Below are 18,501 nucleotides of genomic sequence, written 5' to 3'. Positions count from 1 at the left end.
CAATCTTTTGGAGAAGACGGAGCATTCCGAAGACTCGTCTTTACTTTTTTTTATATTACATACGTAAAACACTTGTACAACTTTACTTTCAAACAGATGTAAACAATATTATGTAATGTAATGTTTTGTGATTACTGCTTTACTATGTGCATTGGATTTGATACTCAACGTGGAGTCAACCCCGGATATGTTTTCGCCTTTGGTTTTCGGGGTGTGACATATTCGATGTGCCGGTTAACCACACATGCTCCACCGAACTATGACAAACATCGAGTCACCCTTCACTACCTTTGCTTAGAACCCATTTAGTGTGCCGGTTAACCACACACGCTCTGCTAACGTCTTAGCAAGGGTACAAAGTGAAATTTCATGGAATTGCATCAAATTCACTTTTTCCTAAAGTAACTAAGATTGGGAATTTTGTAAAAACATTTAGTTACTTTATAATTCTTTATACTTGTAATGGAAAGGGTTTGTCCTATCCTACCCGTTCAGCTAACGACCCTCCACCAATCAAGGAAGCGGTGGGTGAGAGTGGACACCCATCAAACGACCACTTTATAGGCCATAACCTTATACCCCCCCCCCCCCCTTCATAGATCGGCTTCGTGAATGAGGCCTACTAACAATAAGACTAGCATTTAAGTTATACATATATATATAATATTAGACCTTTTAATTTTATATATAGTATAATGGTGTATTTTACACTTTTAAAATACTATGTGGTCTAATTTAATAAATTACACTTTTAATTTAATTAAATGTAACCCATATCACTATGGATTTATTAACTCTCTTTTAAATATACACTTAATTAATTTAATAAAAACACAAGGGTGTAATTTGAACTTTTCAAAAATTAGGGTTTTAGAATTTAACATTTTAAAATCAAACTTTTAATTAAAATTTAAATTCCAAAACTTGAGGGCAAGTTTTGAAACCTTTCAAAACAATTAGGTTTAACTATTTAAATTTCAAAACTAAAACTATTAAGTTCAAATTTAAACTATAACACTTAAGGGTGTAAATTGAAACTTTTCAATATAACCTGGTTAAATATTTGACTTATAATAATCCTATATTATCCATATTTAACCAAATCCATCAATTTTGATGAAGATAATCATTCCAAACTTAAAAAATTGGATTTAGGCAAGAAAAACGAGTTTTGACAATTATCCTCAACAAAATCTGGCAGAAAAATCGAAAATCCGGCAACAGAACAGGAAACTCGTCGAGTTGGGCTATGAACTCGTCGAGTTCACCCAACTCGTCGGGTTCATACTTCATACAACAAAAAATTTCGATTTCCTGATCTTTGACAGTTCACTATAGCATCAATTCATTATACAAACAGCCTAGGGTCTGATACCACTGATGGGTTTTGAGCACTACATCAGTCATATGGTGTACATGAAAATCCTAAAGCTTTGGATCTAGTTTGTCTAATGAACATGCAATAATCACCCAAAGCTCATAAACCCTAGATCTAGCATATGTATATCGAAATTAACATGTGAGAATAGATCTAGATGAATACCTCTTACATAATTGCTTGAATCTCGTGTCCTTGGAGCTTAGAGTCACAAATGTCACTCCTCTAATGGTTTACAAACACCATAAGCAAGAGGATGATATTGAAAGAGGAGAGGAGCACCAAAACTGTCCAAGATCTCTACCAAAAGACTTAGCCATGTTTTTGAGATCCCTAAGGGTCTATTTATACTTATGTGGGCTGCTAGGGTTTCAGGAGAAACCCTAATTCTCTGCTTAGCCCTTAAGCAACTCATGTAACTTTTCTAGAAGGCCATTGGAAGAAAATCATATGGGCTTCCCATAGATTTTGTCCAACTCCTTTCCCTTTAGGAATCCATAGCCCACAATGCAATTATCTTATAATTACAATATTAGTCCCCCAAGTCTAACTAATCTCTTTTAGCCATAGAATTAATTTCTTAATTAATTCTTGTCCAATATTTATTAAACTCTATGATTTCTCTATTAATATATTATTCATATAATATATTAATAAACCATAATTAACCTCTTTCTTCATAAATCATCCTATCTAGTTGCTTTGATGAAGGCAACCCAAAAGGACCATGCACAACCGGGTCAAATACTTACATAATATAGTTACAGACATAGACACTAATCCAACAAGATTCACTTCAAGGTTCTGGCAGTCGCCACAAGGTTCCCTATAAACTAGGCTGGACATGAGTACAGCCTACCATCTGCAAACCAACAGAAAAAGTGAGAGGACTATTCAAACCTTGGAAGATATGTTGTGAGCCTGTGTGATTGACTTTGGAAAGGCATGGGATATTCATCTACCTCTTGTCGAGTTCTCCTACAATAATAGTTATCACACGAGCATAAAGGCTGCTACATTTGAAGCCCTCTATGGCCGGAAGTGCAGATCCCCTCTGTGTTGGGCTGAGGTGGGTGACACACAGTTAGCTAAAGGACGAGTTCCTGATAGCACCCTCACAGGTCCGGAAATCACTCCAGAAACGACAGAGAAGATCGTTCAAATCCGTGAACGATTGAAAACCTCTAGAGACCGACAGAAAAGCTACGCAAACAAGAGAAGGAAACCTTTAGAATTCCAGGTTGGTGACCGTGTTCTATTGAAGGTCTCAGCATGGAAGGGTTTGATATGCTTCGGAAAGCGTGGAAGGCTAAATCCTAGATACGTAGGGCCTTTCGAGATTCTTGCTAGAATCGGCCCTGTAGCTTACAAACTCAAACTACCTCACGAACTTACTAACGTACACCCTACTTTCCACGTCTCGAACTTGAAAAAGTGTCTGACCGACGAGACTCTTGTAATCCCACTCGACGAGATCGAGATCAACGAGAGCCTCAACTTAGTGGAAGAACCCATAGAGATCATGGACCGAGAGGTTAAGCAAATGAAGCAAAGTCATATCCCGATAGTGAACGTTCGCTGGAATGCCAAGCAGGGACCTGAATTCACTTGGGAGCGCGAGGATCAAATGAATCTGAAATATCCTCATCTTTTTACTTAGTTATTTGTAATTGCTTAACTGCTTAAACTCTAATTTCGGGACGAAATTCTCTCTAACGGGGGGATGATGTGACAGCCCGAAATTTCTATCTTGTACAACCATTCAATTCAATCAAAGTCATACTTTTTTCTGCTATCTATTAGCATCGTTTAGGGTCTGTTTGAGTGTTCTAAGCCTAGTACATTTAAGTATTGGGTGTTAGGAAGTATCTACTAGAGTTCATTGTGCAGTTTTCAATCCGGAAAACTCCATCATGTAGAGTTTACAGCCGTAAACTAGGGTTCACGGCCGCACACCCTTGCTTGACCATGAAGTAGCTCCTTAAGTATGATATTCCTTCACTTTTTCATCATTTCTCACAATTCCAACTCAAGAACACTCATTTCTCTCTCAACTATCACCAAGAGCACTTCTAAATCCCAACAAATTTGTAAGTGTTTCTTCCACTTGTTAGTTTATACATTGCTTAATCTAGTGAAACCCTATGATTTCATCCGTGAAATCATCTCTTTTTGGTTATATCTCCAACAACACACACTAGTTCTTTGGACCATGAACACCCCCTTCAAGCTTCAAAACGTAAGTATCCTTTTCATATGCTAGTTATCCTTTAGAAGCTCTTGAATCCCCATGAATCAAACACCTTTTAAGCATGATCTTAAAGAGTTCACGACCGTAAAACCTTCATATGGCCATGAACCCTTCAAGTGATCATGATAGGGCCGTAAACCCTTCTTATACCAAGCTTGGGCCGTGAACACTCCTAAGGCCGTGAAAATATCCTTGTGTGGCCGTAAACTCCATTCAATCAATCATATGTGATTGTAACACTTCATTGCAAGTGTATCCTAGTACCTAAGGTTGTTCCCTTACATGATTAGTTGTTATATACACTAATTATTTACATATATGTGTCATTATATGCTTAATAGGATCCGGTTGTGTTCGAGACTTCACTTGACACTTAGCATCCTATATCGATCTTACATTCATATCACTCACTACAGGTGAGTTCATACCCCCTTAACTTATCTTTAAAATAATTTTAAATGCTTTTATGGGGGGGGGGGGATACAAGTAAAAACATTATAGTTATTATATCAATCACATGTGATTAATAACTATCAACAAGTGGATTTCTTATACTTCAAAATTGTGTTACCAAACAAACTATTTCAAACATTTTATAAACTGACATAAGTCATCTGTAACCATTCAAATGGTTAAAATTCCTTTATATGTTAAAACTCTTTTTAAATTTCTAAACTCTTTATCAAACTCTTTTAAACTTATATATTGTCAAAATCATGTCTATATATATATATATATATATATATATATATATATATATATATATATAGTTATATAAATAAGGTTGAAAGGGCTTAGGACTGATAACCCACTTTATTTCCTGTTCCTTGTTTGGTTGTGGACTTAGAGTACTCAGTCGTTTGTCCAAGTGTTGTTTGAATCTTAGTCATATATTATGTATATGTGTATAGATATAAAAGTTCTTACATCAGTTCAACACCTTTGGGTAGCAATGGTGTACAAACATACTCAGTCATTCAAACAACATTACTAGTAAACTATAATCGGTATAGTTTAGATAATAGGTATAGTTTAGAGGATTACTACTCACTATTTCTAGTACAATGAAACAAACAAGAGCTAGTTCATACATGAGTCAGTTAAAACGTAATATAATGAGAAACAGTGATGAACATACTATAAAGAAAGAACATACTATACACTAGAACAAAGAGAACATACTATACACTAGAACTGAGAGAAAATACTATACACTAGAACTGAGAGAACATACTATACAAATACAAGAATACTATAACATTAATGTGAGCCACTACTTCATGGCATGGCAATATACTGTTGTGTCACGTTTTGTAACCAGAATCTCCTAGAGGGAGAGCGTGAGTTTGTGTATAGATCTATACGGGATTGGCAATCCTACACCTTGCTGCTAGCTACAGTGGGACCTGCAGGTCTACAGATGAAGAATGTCATACCATTTCGACGTCTTTGAACGTCATGTTTTACTAGTCAATCAAGTATGGGTACAATCATCACATTTTGCCTTAATTAAACAAACTGGATTAAAGTAGTTAGTACAATGGTAGTTGCTATATACAATACTACAATACATATTTATTTTCCCATTACATTCAAATTGTGATCTTCTCACATGAACGATAATGTAAACTATATTTTTGGTAAGTGATAGCCAGTCTTGGGAAAAACACTAACTTTTACAAAAGAACTAACATTCAGAACAGTCGGGTCTTGGTAGAAGACTACATTTCAAAATAAAGTAGAAAATATAGGATTTTCTAGGAGATACAACATTTACATCAAACAGTTACAAACATTTACAACAAACATTTACAAACACTTTCATACAAAACAATGACACTAAAATACTTATGAACTCACCAGCTTAAATGCTGATCTACTCTTTCAAAATAACTTGTATTCTCAGGTCACTAGTAGACATGTACCGATGACCATGTTTTGGAGAAGACGGAGCACATTCGAGACTCGTCTTTTATTTTGATTCATATTTTGGTGTCTTACAAACTATACATAGAACACACTTGTATTAAATTATACTATTAAGGCAATGGATGATGTTGTTGCTTGTTTACTATTATGCATTGATATGATACTGTACATGACGTCCTCCGCCCCCGAACGTTTCCGCCGTTCTGGTTTGGGGGTGTGACAATACTATTGTGGCATACTCTTTGATATTCACCATTAGAAGTTGTTATAACATTAGATACATTGTTATTGTTTAACACCAAATGTGTTAACACCACTGTATTTCTGACAACAATCAAAACTCTTAAGCCTGTAAAGTGACAACTAATAGAAGATTAACTATATAAAAGTATTCAAATAAATCAAATGACAAGATATACAATTTCACAAACAATAAAGCTCTTATTAGAGATCAATTACAGGAAAAAAAATGAAAATCAAAGCCAGTAAAAATATCAGTAATATGTTGTCCAAAAGAAGGTAATACCAGATCAAAAAATTAAAAGCCAATGCCATTATCAACAATCATATTTGGATAGCTATTCCCTGAAATCTAGATCGATGTGTAAGAGAGTGATGAAGGCATGATGATAGGAGGAAGAAGAGATAGATCCATAAGAGGAGCCTAGAGTGATTAATATCAAAAAAGTATTGTAAGCTAAAACATAATTCCAAATTTGAAAGGTATACAAAAACGAATAAAAGATGAGGTGTAGTACCAAATCGGTCACCGGAGATGAGACGGAGATGTGATTCGATTGCAGAAGATGACGCGGAGATGAGACTCGATCGTGACATGACATTTAACTGAGTGAATACATTTAACTCCTTCTCAAACTTCATCGATAACCAGATACAAATGCAATAAGATCTATTCCGAGAGGTGATTACAGTGTAGGTTTTAATAGAGGCGGTGATGGTGTAGGTTTAGGAGGACACAATGGTGGTGATGTTATTTTTAGGGAAGATCGGCGGACTCGATTCTCGCCGATGTTATCCTGATCAAATGAATGATCGTATCAAAGGCATAAAGACGTGTGCGTGTGTGTTTGTGTCTGTGAGGGAGAAATAAAGGGGGGGTTACGATGAGGAAGCCGATCAATTGATGAGGGTGATGATTACTGGAGGCGGCCATGGATTTCAAACGGTGGTTTCATCCAACAATCAACGATGAAGTTAATGTGATGATGGTGTAGAGAGAGAGAGAGAGAGAGAGAGAGAGAGAGAGAGAGAGAGAGAGAATGAATGAAGAGAGAGAGAGAGAGATAGGGGCAAAGTTACGTTATTAAATCTGATAAAGGGGAATCAGTTACACTATCCCTAAAATACCCCCGATTCTTTTCAATTAGATGCCCCCATTTTTATTTTCACGTATTTACAAAAATGTCACAAAACATCCTAACCCTCTATTATTTTAATCTAACGGTCATTGTTTAGTTCTCGGGAAACTTTGAGTTATCCTTCCTCCCTCTCTCTCTCTCTCTCTCTCTCTCTCTCTCTCTATATATATATATATATATATATATATATATATATATATATATATTTAAATGGGTATTAGGCCCATGTTAAAAAGCCCAGTATAATTAAAAGAAAAGTCGAACTCCCAATTGACACATCTGGCTTCCACGAAGCCAATGTACGAGCCTAACTTTGACTTACAGTCAACCTTCAACAAGAATAAAAGGCAAATCTGCTACAGAATATTTGTTCCATCACTCAACACTCCTTTTATTATCATTATTAAGCCTGCTGTTTACAAAGATTTGTAGATATAGCCCCTCATCAAAAACATATTTAGTTTTTCGTCCTCTCACTATAGTATTAATTATAAATTGTATTTTAATTCTAGTTAATCAATACAACTAAAAGTGTTTTTGATATTATCTAAAGTATTCGTAGACGGAAAACATATGGTATGCGTAATGATTACTATATGATTAATGATTCCTCAGATTACAATGTTTTTATTTTTGTTTCAAATGCAAATTGAAAGTTATTTATATGTTTAAATAAACAAATAAGTTTTCTTTATTTATAAGTGATTTAAGCCAATAAAATTATGTTTACTATAAATTTATTAATAAAGTAACTAGATGAGTTGCTCATCTGTTAAATACTAATTATTTATTTATTTATTTTTCATTTTCATGCCGCACAACAGGAAAATTAATTCTATTACACACACTTTTGTAAGTTGTAATAAAGTCTTACTATTTAAAACATCCAAGAGGTATGCCAAAGCTCTACTAACTCGAGCTCAAAAGAAGCACATTAAGAAAAAATAAAACCAAAATGTGGACAAAAGCATGTTGGCTAGATTTTAACTTCTTCTGGTTTCATAATAGATTAATCATTTTTATTTTGATAAGAATTTGAGAGAATCTATTGCAATAAAGTAGGCATTATGTTCACCAAAACATGATAAAACCTAATACTTTTGAACATATGATGTCATGGAAAAAATTAAAAAAATACTCTAAGAATTTGGTTTTAGTTGTATTTAATTTGATTTAAAATGGTTATTGGGCAATTTCCGTTGAAACTTGCTCATACACAACTATAGAATCCCTACCTCAATATGCAAATATCCTCGTGATCATTGACATCTCTCTTATGACTTACATGGTAATATAAAGTGTCAAAACGACGATAATAATAAATATGTATCACTTTACCAATAATTATACTTATTGCATAGACAAACTATATAAGACTTAAAATGAATCAACTTTACATTTTCTTAACTAGTTGTGGCAAAACAATAGTGACTAATGTGTGAAAACATATTGAAACTAGTTAACCAGATACGTATCATTTTATCTAGTTGTAATTTTTGTAAAAACTGATATATTTCAGATACTATAATATGAAAATGGTATTCTAGTTCATTTTAAATAAAATGACCCATAAGATTCAAAATATTTAAATACATTTTAATTTTTAAGCAGCTTCTAACCAGCTTTTACCTAATTTTTTATTTATTTATAATCACTAAATCTTTCTAATTATAAATTACTATCCCAAATAAACCTATTTTTATATAAAAACAGTTAAAATTGACAAACTATATTTCAAATCTCCACAATATTAAATGCGAGCAATCAAACAATACAACTAACATAACAAGGACTGATGATGCCATATGGCTTAAATAGAAGGACTAATTATGAAAAGTTTTCTTCTAACTACTACTGCTGCTCCAATTTTGGAAGTAAGCTGAAACAAGACGCCATAAGCTGAGTCAACCAAACTTCACCAAAAGTCTCGAAAAGGGGATTTCTTTAAAGGAAGCATCTCATCTCCCTGCAAAAACAAACAGGAAACAGCTACAAAATACCCTTTTCTCTCTCTCTCTCTCTCTCTCATCTGTTTTGATTCTCTGCAAAAACAAAAAATCTATCTCCAATCAAGCAAGTAAGGTGGAAGAAGAAAATTGGAGGTTGGTGGTGAAGTTGGAAAGCTGAAACCTATCGATTTTTGAGTTAGAGATCTGAGAGAAAAGGAGATTCGCAGCAGATCCAAGGATTATTGTTGCTGTTAGCTGAACAACCCGGATTTAATTCGGATTTTGTGGAAGATAAAGATATGTATTTGTAGGGTTTTTATGCCAGAAAAAGCTAATAAGCTTCGTTAGTGATCTGCACTAGGGTTTTGGAATATTTATAATGGGGATTTGTTGGAGCATCCAAATTAAAGCCGAGAGCGCATTTTCTACTGGTAAGTACATCTTCTTACTTGTTAATTTCTGCTAATTAGTATGAAATTAGAACTCATTTTATTGAATTGAGCACTTGCTTCTATGGATCTTACTCCTTTTTCTTCTCTTATCCTAGATTCATATGGATGGATAAAAATGGACAGTTAGTTGTCAAGCGACATGATTTTAAACTCAGTTAGAAAAAGTAAAGTGTCAGTAGATATATATACATCCTAAAAGGGAAATCTTTTCAACTTTAGTAATGAAGTAGTAATCATTTAGGCATAATTATATCTTATGATTTTGTATTAGTTTCTACTTTCTAAGTTTCTATCACTTATTCAAATTGTATTTATTGCCATAGGTGACGACTCTAAGATTGCAGAAAGAAATGGGAATAGTAATTCAAGCAGCAAAGTTTCCTCTGGTTCTCAATCACATACACCTCGAAGTGAAGGTGAGATCTTGCAGTCATCCAACTTAAAAAGCTTCACTTTCAGTGAGCTTAAAAACGCCACAAGAAACTTTCGTCCAGACAGTGTATTAGGAGAAGGTGGCTTTGGTTCTGTATTCAAAGGATGGGTAGATGAACATTCACTTGCAGCTTCAAAGCCAGGAACTGGCATTGTAATTGCTGTAAAGAGACTGAATCAAGAAGGATTTCAAGGACACAAGGAGTGGTTGGTTAGTTCTTTTCACTTTCTTTCTCATTTAGTCTCTTTTCATAAACTGAGATCAATCATCAATCAAATTGTGAAATTACCTAACTACCCATAAGGTTTAGCTTCTCAATATACAAATCTGTTACTTTTGCAGGCAGAAATCAACTATCTTGGACAATTACGCCATCCTAATCTTGTGAGATTGATTGGTTATTGCTTAGAAGATGATCACAGGCTTCTTGCATATGAATTTATGCCAAAGGGTAGTATGGAGAATCATTTATTTAGGAGTAAGTCAACTGGATTTTCATTTACTATCATACTACTTGGATTTATCATTTTATATTCACATTTTATTTTTATATAAAACAGGAGGTTCTTATTTTCAACCTCTTTCTTGGCGTCTACGTATGAAAGTTGCTCTTGGAGCTGCAAAAGGTCTTGCTTTTCTTCATAATGCTGAAACAATGGTGATATATCGAGATTTCAAGACTTCAAATATTCTCCTTGATTCGGTATTTTTTTTTTCTTTTTTTTGATGAAACTTTACAATCTTATTTGTTGCATCTTTGATCATGTCAGAAATGTTGTGTCCAATGATTTGGGTTGACCCATCATCACTTTCTTGTCTTTTCATTTTTACAAATAACTGATTATTAAATATGGTTGCTAAAACCAATATTAGAGAAAGTAAATTACAACTTTCATCATTGTTCTATGTCAAAAGTTATGGATTTAGTCACAATGTTTGGTTTGTTGCAAGGATGTCCCCTAACTAATCAATGTTTGGTTTGTCCTTCTATATTCATCCTTGGGTAGGGTCCGTAAAATTTAGTTTTCCTACAATTTGTTTTTGTTACTCGTTTGACCCCTATCATACCTGAAAAGACTATTATTTAAATAGGGAAAAATAGTGAGGTATGTAAGGTAAGACGAGGGGGTGGGATTGGGGGTGTGTTTATTTAAATAACTCAAAAAATCAAGGGCAAAATAGTCTTTTTAGGTAAGACAGGTACCAAGCGCGTAGCAAAACAAACAGTAGGGACCTTCCGAGTTAAATAATAGGTTAGGGACCAAACACGCAAATTACCCTAAAACCATAGGGACTATTCGTGTAATTTACTCTTGATGAAATGATGCAAGTTGACCCATAATCCCATAAATAGGCTCAAATTGCACTCTAGTTGAGCAAGCAACTATTTAGCATGTTCATTTTTCGAGTTGTTTATATTTTATTAAAAAATAAAGATATGATTTTGTGGGTATTGTTTAATCCATATCCAAATTTCTAACTTTGACTTTGGTCAACAGAACTTCAATGCAAAATTATCAGATTTTGGATTAGCAAGAGATGGACCAACTGGTGATAAAAGTCATGTTTCCACTAGAGTTATGGGAACCTATGGCTATGCTGCTCCTGAATATTTATCCACAGGTAAATATCTATTAATTTATATTATTCCTATTACAGTATTTTCAATTTTGTAATAATTTGACAAAAAAAAAAAAAAATTTCAAATGAAAAGGTCATTTAACTGCAAAGAGCGACGTATACAGCTTTGGAGTAGTCCTTTTGGAAATCTTATCAGGGAAAAAAGCAATAGACAAAAACAGACCAACGGGTGAACATAATTTAGTGGAATGGGCAAAACCGTGTCTCACAAACAAAAGAAGAATCTTCCGGGTCCTGGACCCACGTCTCGAGGGTCAATACTCACTTGGGCGGGCCCTCAAGGTCGCCAGCCTGGCACTTCAATGTCTTTCCATGGAACCTAAAATAAGACCAAATATGGATGAAGTCGTCTCCACCCTACAAGACCTTCAAGACACTGACAAACGTGACCGTAGGGACCCACCCGTGCACCGCGGCGTGGCGGCTGGTGGCGGTGCCTCATCAGCTAAAAAAGCAAGCTCTTGTAGACAAGAGGCGGGACCCGTGGTTGCTTATCCTAGACCTTCCGCTTCTCTTCGTGTTTGAGGGGTATAATAGTCTTTTTACTTGGTCTTACTTGGTGTACAGTTTTTTTTTTTTTTTTTTTTTTTTTTGGTTTTTGTGTACTTTGTGAGTTTGCTGGAGGTTTTAAGAGTATGTTGTGAAGATGTTTAGATTATATAATTACTAGAAATTAAAGATTGAATGATTGTGATGGTGATGATGAAAAGAATTTATGGTGTTACATTACATTCCCTTGATTATTAGGATGTGTAGTGTGTAGCTTTGGATTATTGTGTGGAATGTGGTTTCAAGAATTTTGGTTTTCTTATGTAAGAGAATAAGTCATTCATAAATCAAGTCGCACCAATTTTGATTGTATGAAGTGTATTCAAATGATTACGATTCCTAGTCCCTTTATTAAAGAAGTATTATTAGTCTTTTTCTTGTGGTAAAATTTTGAGGTCAATTTAATCTCTTTGTACTTTGTAGCTTAATGTTGGGAGGTTAAAAAGGGTTGAAATTAGATCATTGTAACCTAATTATAGCCTGGGCGAGGTTGTCTCTTAACTTAATGTTTAATGTGTAATGCTACGAGACATCGAGGAAACATGAGTTCGGGAGGACAAGTTGGAATCGATACATTACAAGTTTACAACTAGTTTTGTTTGTCTATGTAGGGCTGAAATTCGGGTCAACCTGATTGGGTTTCGGGTTAACAGTGGCAAAGCTTGAACGATTAACTAGAGAGGGGGGGGGGGGGGGGGGGGGGGGGGGGGGGGGGAAGTATTATATCTATAAAAATCAAAATAAAGGAACAATTGATTCAATCAAAATCAAAATTAGAACAATAACCAATAACTCATTTAACAATTACCAGTGTGTGAAATCTGAAAAGTAAAACCAAATCAAATTGACAAATTGACAAATTGACAACCAAATCAATTTTATAAAAATAGTCTAAGGTTTTCATCCATGATCCATCTTTGTTTTCAGTTTTGTTTGAAGCATAACAAAATCAATTTTTTTTCTATTCCATACTTCCAGTTTGGTGTCCACTGTCTAGTGTCCTACTATCCTAATTCCTACAGCTTACAATAAATAGACTAGAAGGCTAAACAAATCATAATTGAATACTATTAAGTGATAAACCAAATTGACAAATTGACAGGAGAAATTCTAACCCTTAATTTGGAGTTTGGACCGAGAGAAAAAAGGAGTATGGAGAAACTCGCAAATAGCAGCAACAGTGCAACACAACATTCAATCAGAACAAAGAACAAGTGAACTGGAAAAGAAAGAACAAGATTTGGGATTCCATACCTGATTTTTGGTGTGATGGGCGATAGCGAGAGTGAGAGGGTGAGACCAACAGGCCAACAGCGAGCAGCGATTCAGCGACAGCAGGCAGCAGCGACTTAGTGAAATTGGGGAAGAATCGAACGTGATTTCTGGAGTCTGGACTATTTCTTGGAGAATTCAGACTTTGCTTGCTGCTTGGAGTCTGACTCGGGAGGGGCCAAAGCCCAAGTTTAAAGATAACATGCCTGAAATTAAATTTTTTGAAGTATATTTTTTATTTCTAACCCAAAAATCAGGAGGGGCCACTGCCCCTCCTGACCCCATAGATATTTCGCCACTGCGGGTTAAACCGGTCCAGTTAGTCGGTTTTTTCTTAAAAAAATTGACCATACACCTGACCCTATTAAGGTTTGGGTTAGTCGGTTTAGAGTTAGCTGGATCGGGTTAATTGGATTAAAAATAGAATTGAAAAAATATTTGTTTTAGCAAATAACTTACAAATATAAGGACCTAAAGTGTAAAGTTTTAAAAAGTTCATTCTTTACGTAGTTTGTACATGATTCAATTGAATCATAACTTGTGACAAAAGTGGCGTATAGAAGAATTTTCTTTGTTGGAGGCTTTAGGTTGTTCAAATAGTAAAAATAATCGGGTCGGGTCAGAACCGTTGGATCACACCAACTATTAATAATTCATCATGACTCATATGTTTGATTCATTTGGTAAAGGGGATTGATTTTTCAACGGCAATTTTTGATTCACGTATATAAATTGTCAATTTTGCCCGGCATTTAAATTTTTAGATATTACAAAGAAAGATATGTTTCTTACTTTTTAGCGAAAACTGTAATAAAGTATCTACATATTGGTTTCATAATCGATTTAGTCCTTATATTTATTTTTTATTTAATTAAGTCCCAAATACCGGTAATCGTATTCAATTTAATCCTTTGACCTGGTCAACAGGTAATCCAACTTTTAAAAATTACATTTTTGGCACAGATTTCAAAATTTATTACAAATTTGGTTTAAAATTTACACTTTTGGCCCCGATTTTAAATTTTGTTACAAATTTAGTCCAAACTTTACCCTTTTTGCCTAAATTTTAGAATTTTCTTATGAATTCATCATAACTTTAGTTTTTATTATAACTTTTTTCTCAAAAAATTGCTTTTAATATGTTTTTTGTTTATAAAATCATATTTATACAAAAAAACGTATTTTCACATAAAAATCTTATATTTTCCATATAAATAACTTTTTTTAAAAACTTTTTTGTATATGAAGTATCTAGTTATAAAAATATATATTTATTAAGTATATAAATATATACAAATCCGTTTTTATAAGAAAATGTATACAAACACCTATCACACACACACACACACACACACACACACACACATATATATATATATATATATATATATATATATATATATATATATATATATATATATATATATATATATGCACACAAATAGGTGTGTATCTATATTTTTTTTTATAAATCGTGTTTGGCTAATTTTTTATATAATACTTGTTTGTATACATTTTATAAAATCGTGTGTGTATACATTTTATAAAAGTATGTTTAAATAATTTTTTATATAATACGTGTTTCTATATATTTTATAAAATTATATTTTCCATATAAATAACTTTTTTTAAAAACTTTTTTGTATATGAAGTATCTAGTTATAAAAATATATATTTATTAAGTATATAAATATATACAAATCCGTTTTTATAAGAAAATGTATACAAACACCTATCACACACACACACACACACACACACACACACACATATATATATATATATATATATATATATATATATATATATATATATATATATATATATATATATATATATATATATATATATATATATATATGTACACAAATAGGTGTGTATGTATATTTTTTTTATAAATCGTGTTTGGCTAATTTTTTATATAATACTTGTTTGTATACATTTTATAAAATCGTGTGTGTATACATTTTATAAAAGTATGTTTAAATAATTTTTTATATAATACGTGTTTCTATATATTTTATAAAATTGTGTTTGTATACATTTTATAAAATATATAAAAGCACATATTATATAAAAATTATTCAAACAAGTTTTTATAAAAAATTGTAAACAAACATGATTTTATAAAAAAAAATATATAGATAAAATAGGTGTTTGTATATATATATTTTTTGTAAAATACGTTTTTGTATATATTTTTTTATAAAAACAGATTTGTATATATTTATATACTTAATAAATATTTATTTTTATAACTAGATATTTCATATAAAAAAAGTTTTTATATAGAAAATATAAGGTTTTTAAGTGAAAATACATTTTTTTGTATAAATATGATTTTATAAAGAAAAAACATATTAGAAACAATTATTTGAGAAAAAAAGTTGTACAAAAAAACTAAAGTTAGGATGAATTCATAATAAAATTCTAAAATTTGGGCAAAAAGGGTAAAGTTTGGACCAAATTTGTAACAAAACTTAAAATCGGGGCCAAAAGTGTAAATTTTGGACCAAATTTGTAATAAAATTTGAAATCTGGGCCAAAAATGTAATTTTTGAAAAATAGATGACCTGTTGACCGGGTCCAAGGGTTAAATTGAATACGATTACCGGTATTTGAGACTTAATTGAATAAAAAATATATATAGGGACTAAATGAATTATGAGGCCAATATGTAGGAACTTTATTGCAGTTTTCCCTTTTGTTTACCCACAATCAGGGCCCCTCATTTACACCACAACTATTTAATAATTAAGGTACTGTTTGTTTTTTGGAAAAAACTTCTTTAAACCTCTTATTGTTGCGCGACGCAGTACACGCGCAACACTTTTCATCTCGCAGTTGTTTGTTTTTTAGAAGTCTTTTGAGTCAAAAACCTCTGTGCGTGCTCTGTTTGGCGCAACACTTGTACTGCCTCTTCCAACCTCTTATTCTTCTTCTTTTTATTGCTGGATTATATGTTGTTAAAATTTTATTTCACATTTTTTTTTCGTTTATTCTTGTTGAATTTATTTTTCGTTTTTTTATATTCAATAATGATAATTTATTGATGAAATATCATTATTTTTTACTAAAATATATACATATTTTTTTGTTGAAATATCATTGTTTTTTACTTAAATATCATTAATTTTTACCGAAATGTTATACATTATTATATTTTACGTATTAAAAAGCTATTTTCGGTTTATAAAATTAGTTTATTTTAAATTTTTAATATCTGCAGCAGTATGCAGATGTTAAAAAAACAAACACACTTCTTATTACAATCTGCAACCGTTTGGTCCACCTCTTCTATTACAGAGGGTTGTAGAGGTGGTCCGTAGACTTCATGAATTTTTGCTTCAGAAAATCAAACAACATCTAAGTTTCTTAATACTTTTTTATTTATGAACTAAAGTATCTATCTGTATTTTAATACTTAATTTTCTTTTGTTTTGTAACAACATGAATTTTCAAAAAAAAAATTTCAATTTTCAAATAACATAAAACTCATTCAATATTCTCAAATCTCATATTTAACAAATGCCATCATGATGAAACATATCCCAAGATCATAAAATAAATCTCCTCCCAGTGTGTACGGATCATGCCGACGCCTTCCCGCGATCATTGCTAGTACCTGAAACACATAACACATAACACTGTAAGCATAAATGCTTAGTGAGTTCTCCAAAATACCACATACAACACATACGCCTTTCCAGACCATAACTCTGTGGGATCTTCCGATCCAAGTGTCTCAGGGGACTTCCGTCCCGAATCCCGGTAGACCTTCCGGTCCTACCCGTACCGACCTTTCGGTCCGTAACCTCCTGACCTTCCGGTCCATGTCATCTTGACCTTCCGGTCCATATCATCTTGACCTTCCGGTCCTTATCATACATAACATTCATAACACATACATATCACATAACAACATATAGCACATACATCTCATAACATATAAGACCTTCCGGTCACACATAGGTACCCTTCCAGGTACAGTATAGTGAGAAGACTCACCTCTCATGATGTCTAGTAAACCTTCTCGCTTGATAACCTCGATCGAGCCTCCGCCTAACATAAGGAAAACATCTCTAATTAATACTTTCTCTTGTCCTCATATCTATAGAATGGGTAGAAGACCATTCTACCCATCTGTGACATCCCCTAATTTCTCGGCCAGAAAAGACCGATTTAATTTATGCTTTTTAAAATCAAATCAGAGAAATCTTTATAAAAGATGTTGCGGAATTGGTCCCCAAAACAAAATATGATAAAAGTTTGTCAAAACCTTTATTTAAGAAATATATCATTTCCTTTTTATATCAAAACCTCGGGATGTCATGTTCCGATACAGATCAAAAGCATAAACAAGACATTATAAGCCTTACGACAGTTATTTGTAACTGCTGACCTATAATCCAAAATTCACTCATCATCATCATCATCCGACTATGCTCGAGGTCCTCTACCTGTAATATAAACAGCTGAGTGGGTCAGCCTTGGAAGCCTGGTGAGCATATAGGGTTTTCAACCCACAATACATAAATTTATTATGTTTAAACATCAATCAATCAACCGAATTACCCCAAACCCCATTATTTTATTTATTTCTTAAGGGTTTACCCTAAGAATCAACTATCACTCGTTCCTAAGGATTCATCCTAAGGAATAGACACAAAGTCACCTCGTGACCGGGGTTTATACAATGGGTACTAATTCCATAGCTGCCAAAGTTTACTCAACATGTGCTAAGTCCATAGCTCTCGTTTATCGACAATATTATTTACAGGTGTTCTCTCCTGTAATACATGTCAATGGGTTTTAGAGTACAACAAATGAACATATAGTTCATTACACCTACAGGTTGCGGGCCTGCTAGTGTTCCATAGACTGTCTAGAACAGTCCATGGTTGTCATCCATACTCTGCTGAATGATGAGGGTGTTGGGCAGCAGATTTGTTTTTGTATTGCGTCATTGGGCTCGGTTAATAGTCCAAAGTTTTGTACTCCGGTTTGGGCCTGTCCAACCGTGAGCTTGTAGAGTTTAGTATATAATAATGTGCTTGCATGCATAATTAGGTTAACGATTTAGAGCGACTAATAGCATTACGATAGATCACGTATTTCTTTCTTTATCGTTCTTGTAAACCCTTTAATCCTCTACAGTAGAAGTTCTTTATCGAGCTCTTCTGAGGATTGTTGATCAATCATTCGACATTATTCGATCCATTCTTGAGTTATTTACTGTTTTCGTGTTCTTTATTTTACCTGTTTAAG

General features: G+C 33.2%; 1 protein-coding gene across 1 annotated transcript; it reads left to right on the top strand.

Annotated features, from left to right (window-relative positions):
* Positions 1-8,834: 8,834 nt before the first annotated feature.
* Positions 8,835-12,141, top strand: LOC111889221 (probable serine/threonine-protein kinase PBL11). Its single transcript, XM_023885354.3, has 6 exons — positions 8,835-9,317; positions 9,662-9,981; positions 10,114-10,249; positions 10,332-10,474; positions 11,271-11,394; positions 11,486-12,141. The coding sequence occupies exons 1-6, from the start codon at positions 9,266-9,268 to the stop codon at positions 11,935-11,937; spliced, it is 1,227 nt and encodes a 408-aa protein (XP_023741122.1). The 5' UTR covers positions 8,835-9,265; the 3' UTR covers positions 11,938-12,141.
* Positions 12,142-18,501: the final 6,360 nt, after the last annotated feature.

Source organism: Lactuca sativa, chromosome 8 (assembly GCF_002870075.4).
Source record: "Lactuca sativa cultivar Salinas chromosome 8, Lsat_Salinas_v11, whole genome shotgun sequence".
In the NCBI taxonomy this organism is placed as follows: domain Eukaryota; kingdom Viridiplantae; phylum Streptophyta; class Magnoliopsida; order Asterales; family Asteraceae; genus Lactuca; species Lactuca sativa.
The sequence above is the reverse complement of the archived record's forward strand: the minus strand, read 5'-3'. Positions and strand labels throughout refer to the sequence as shown.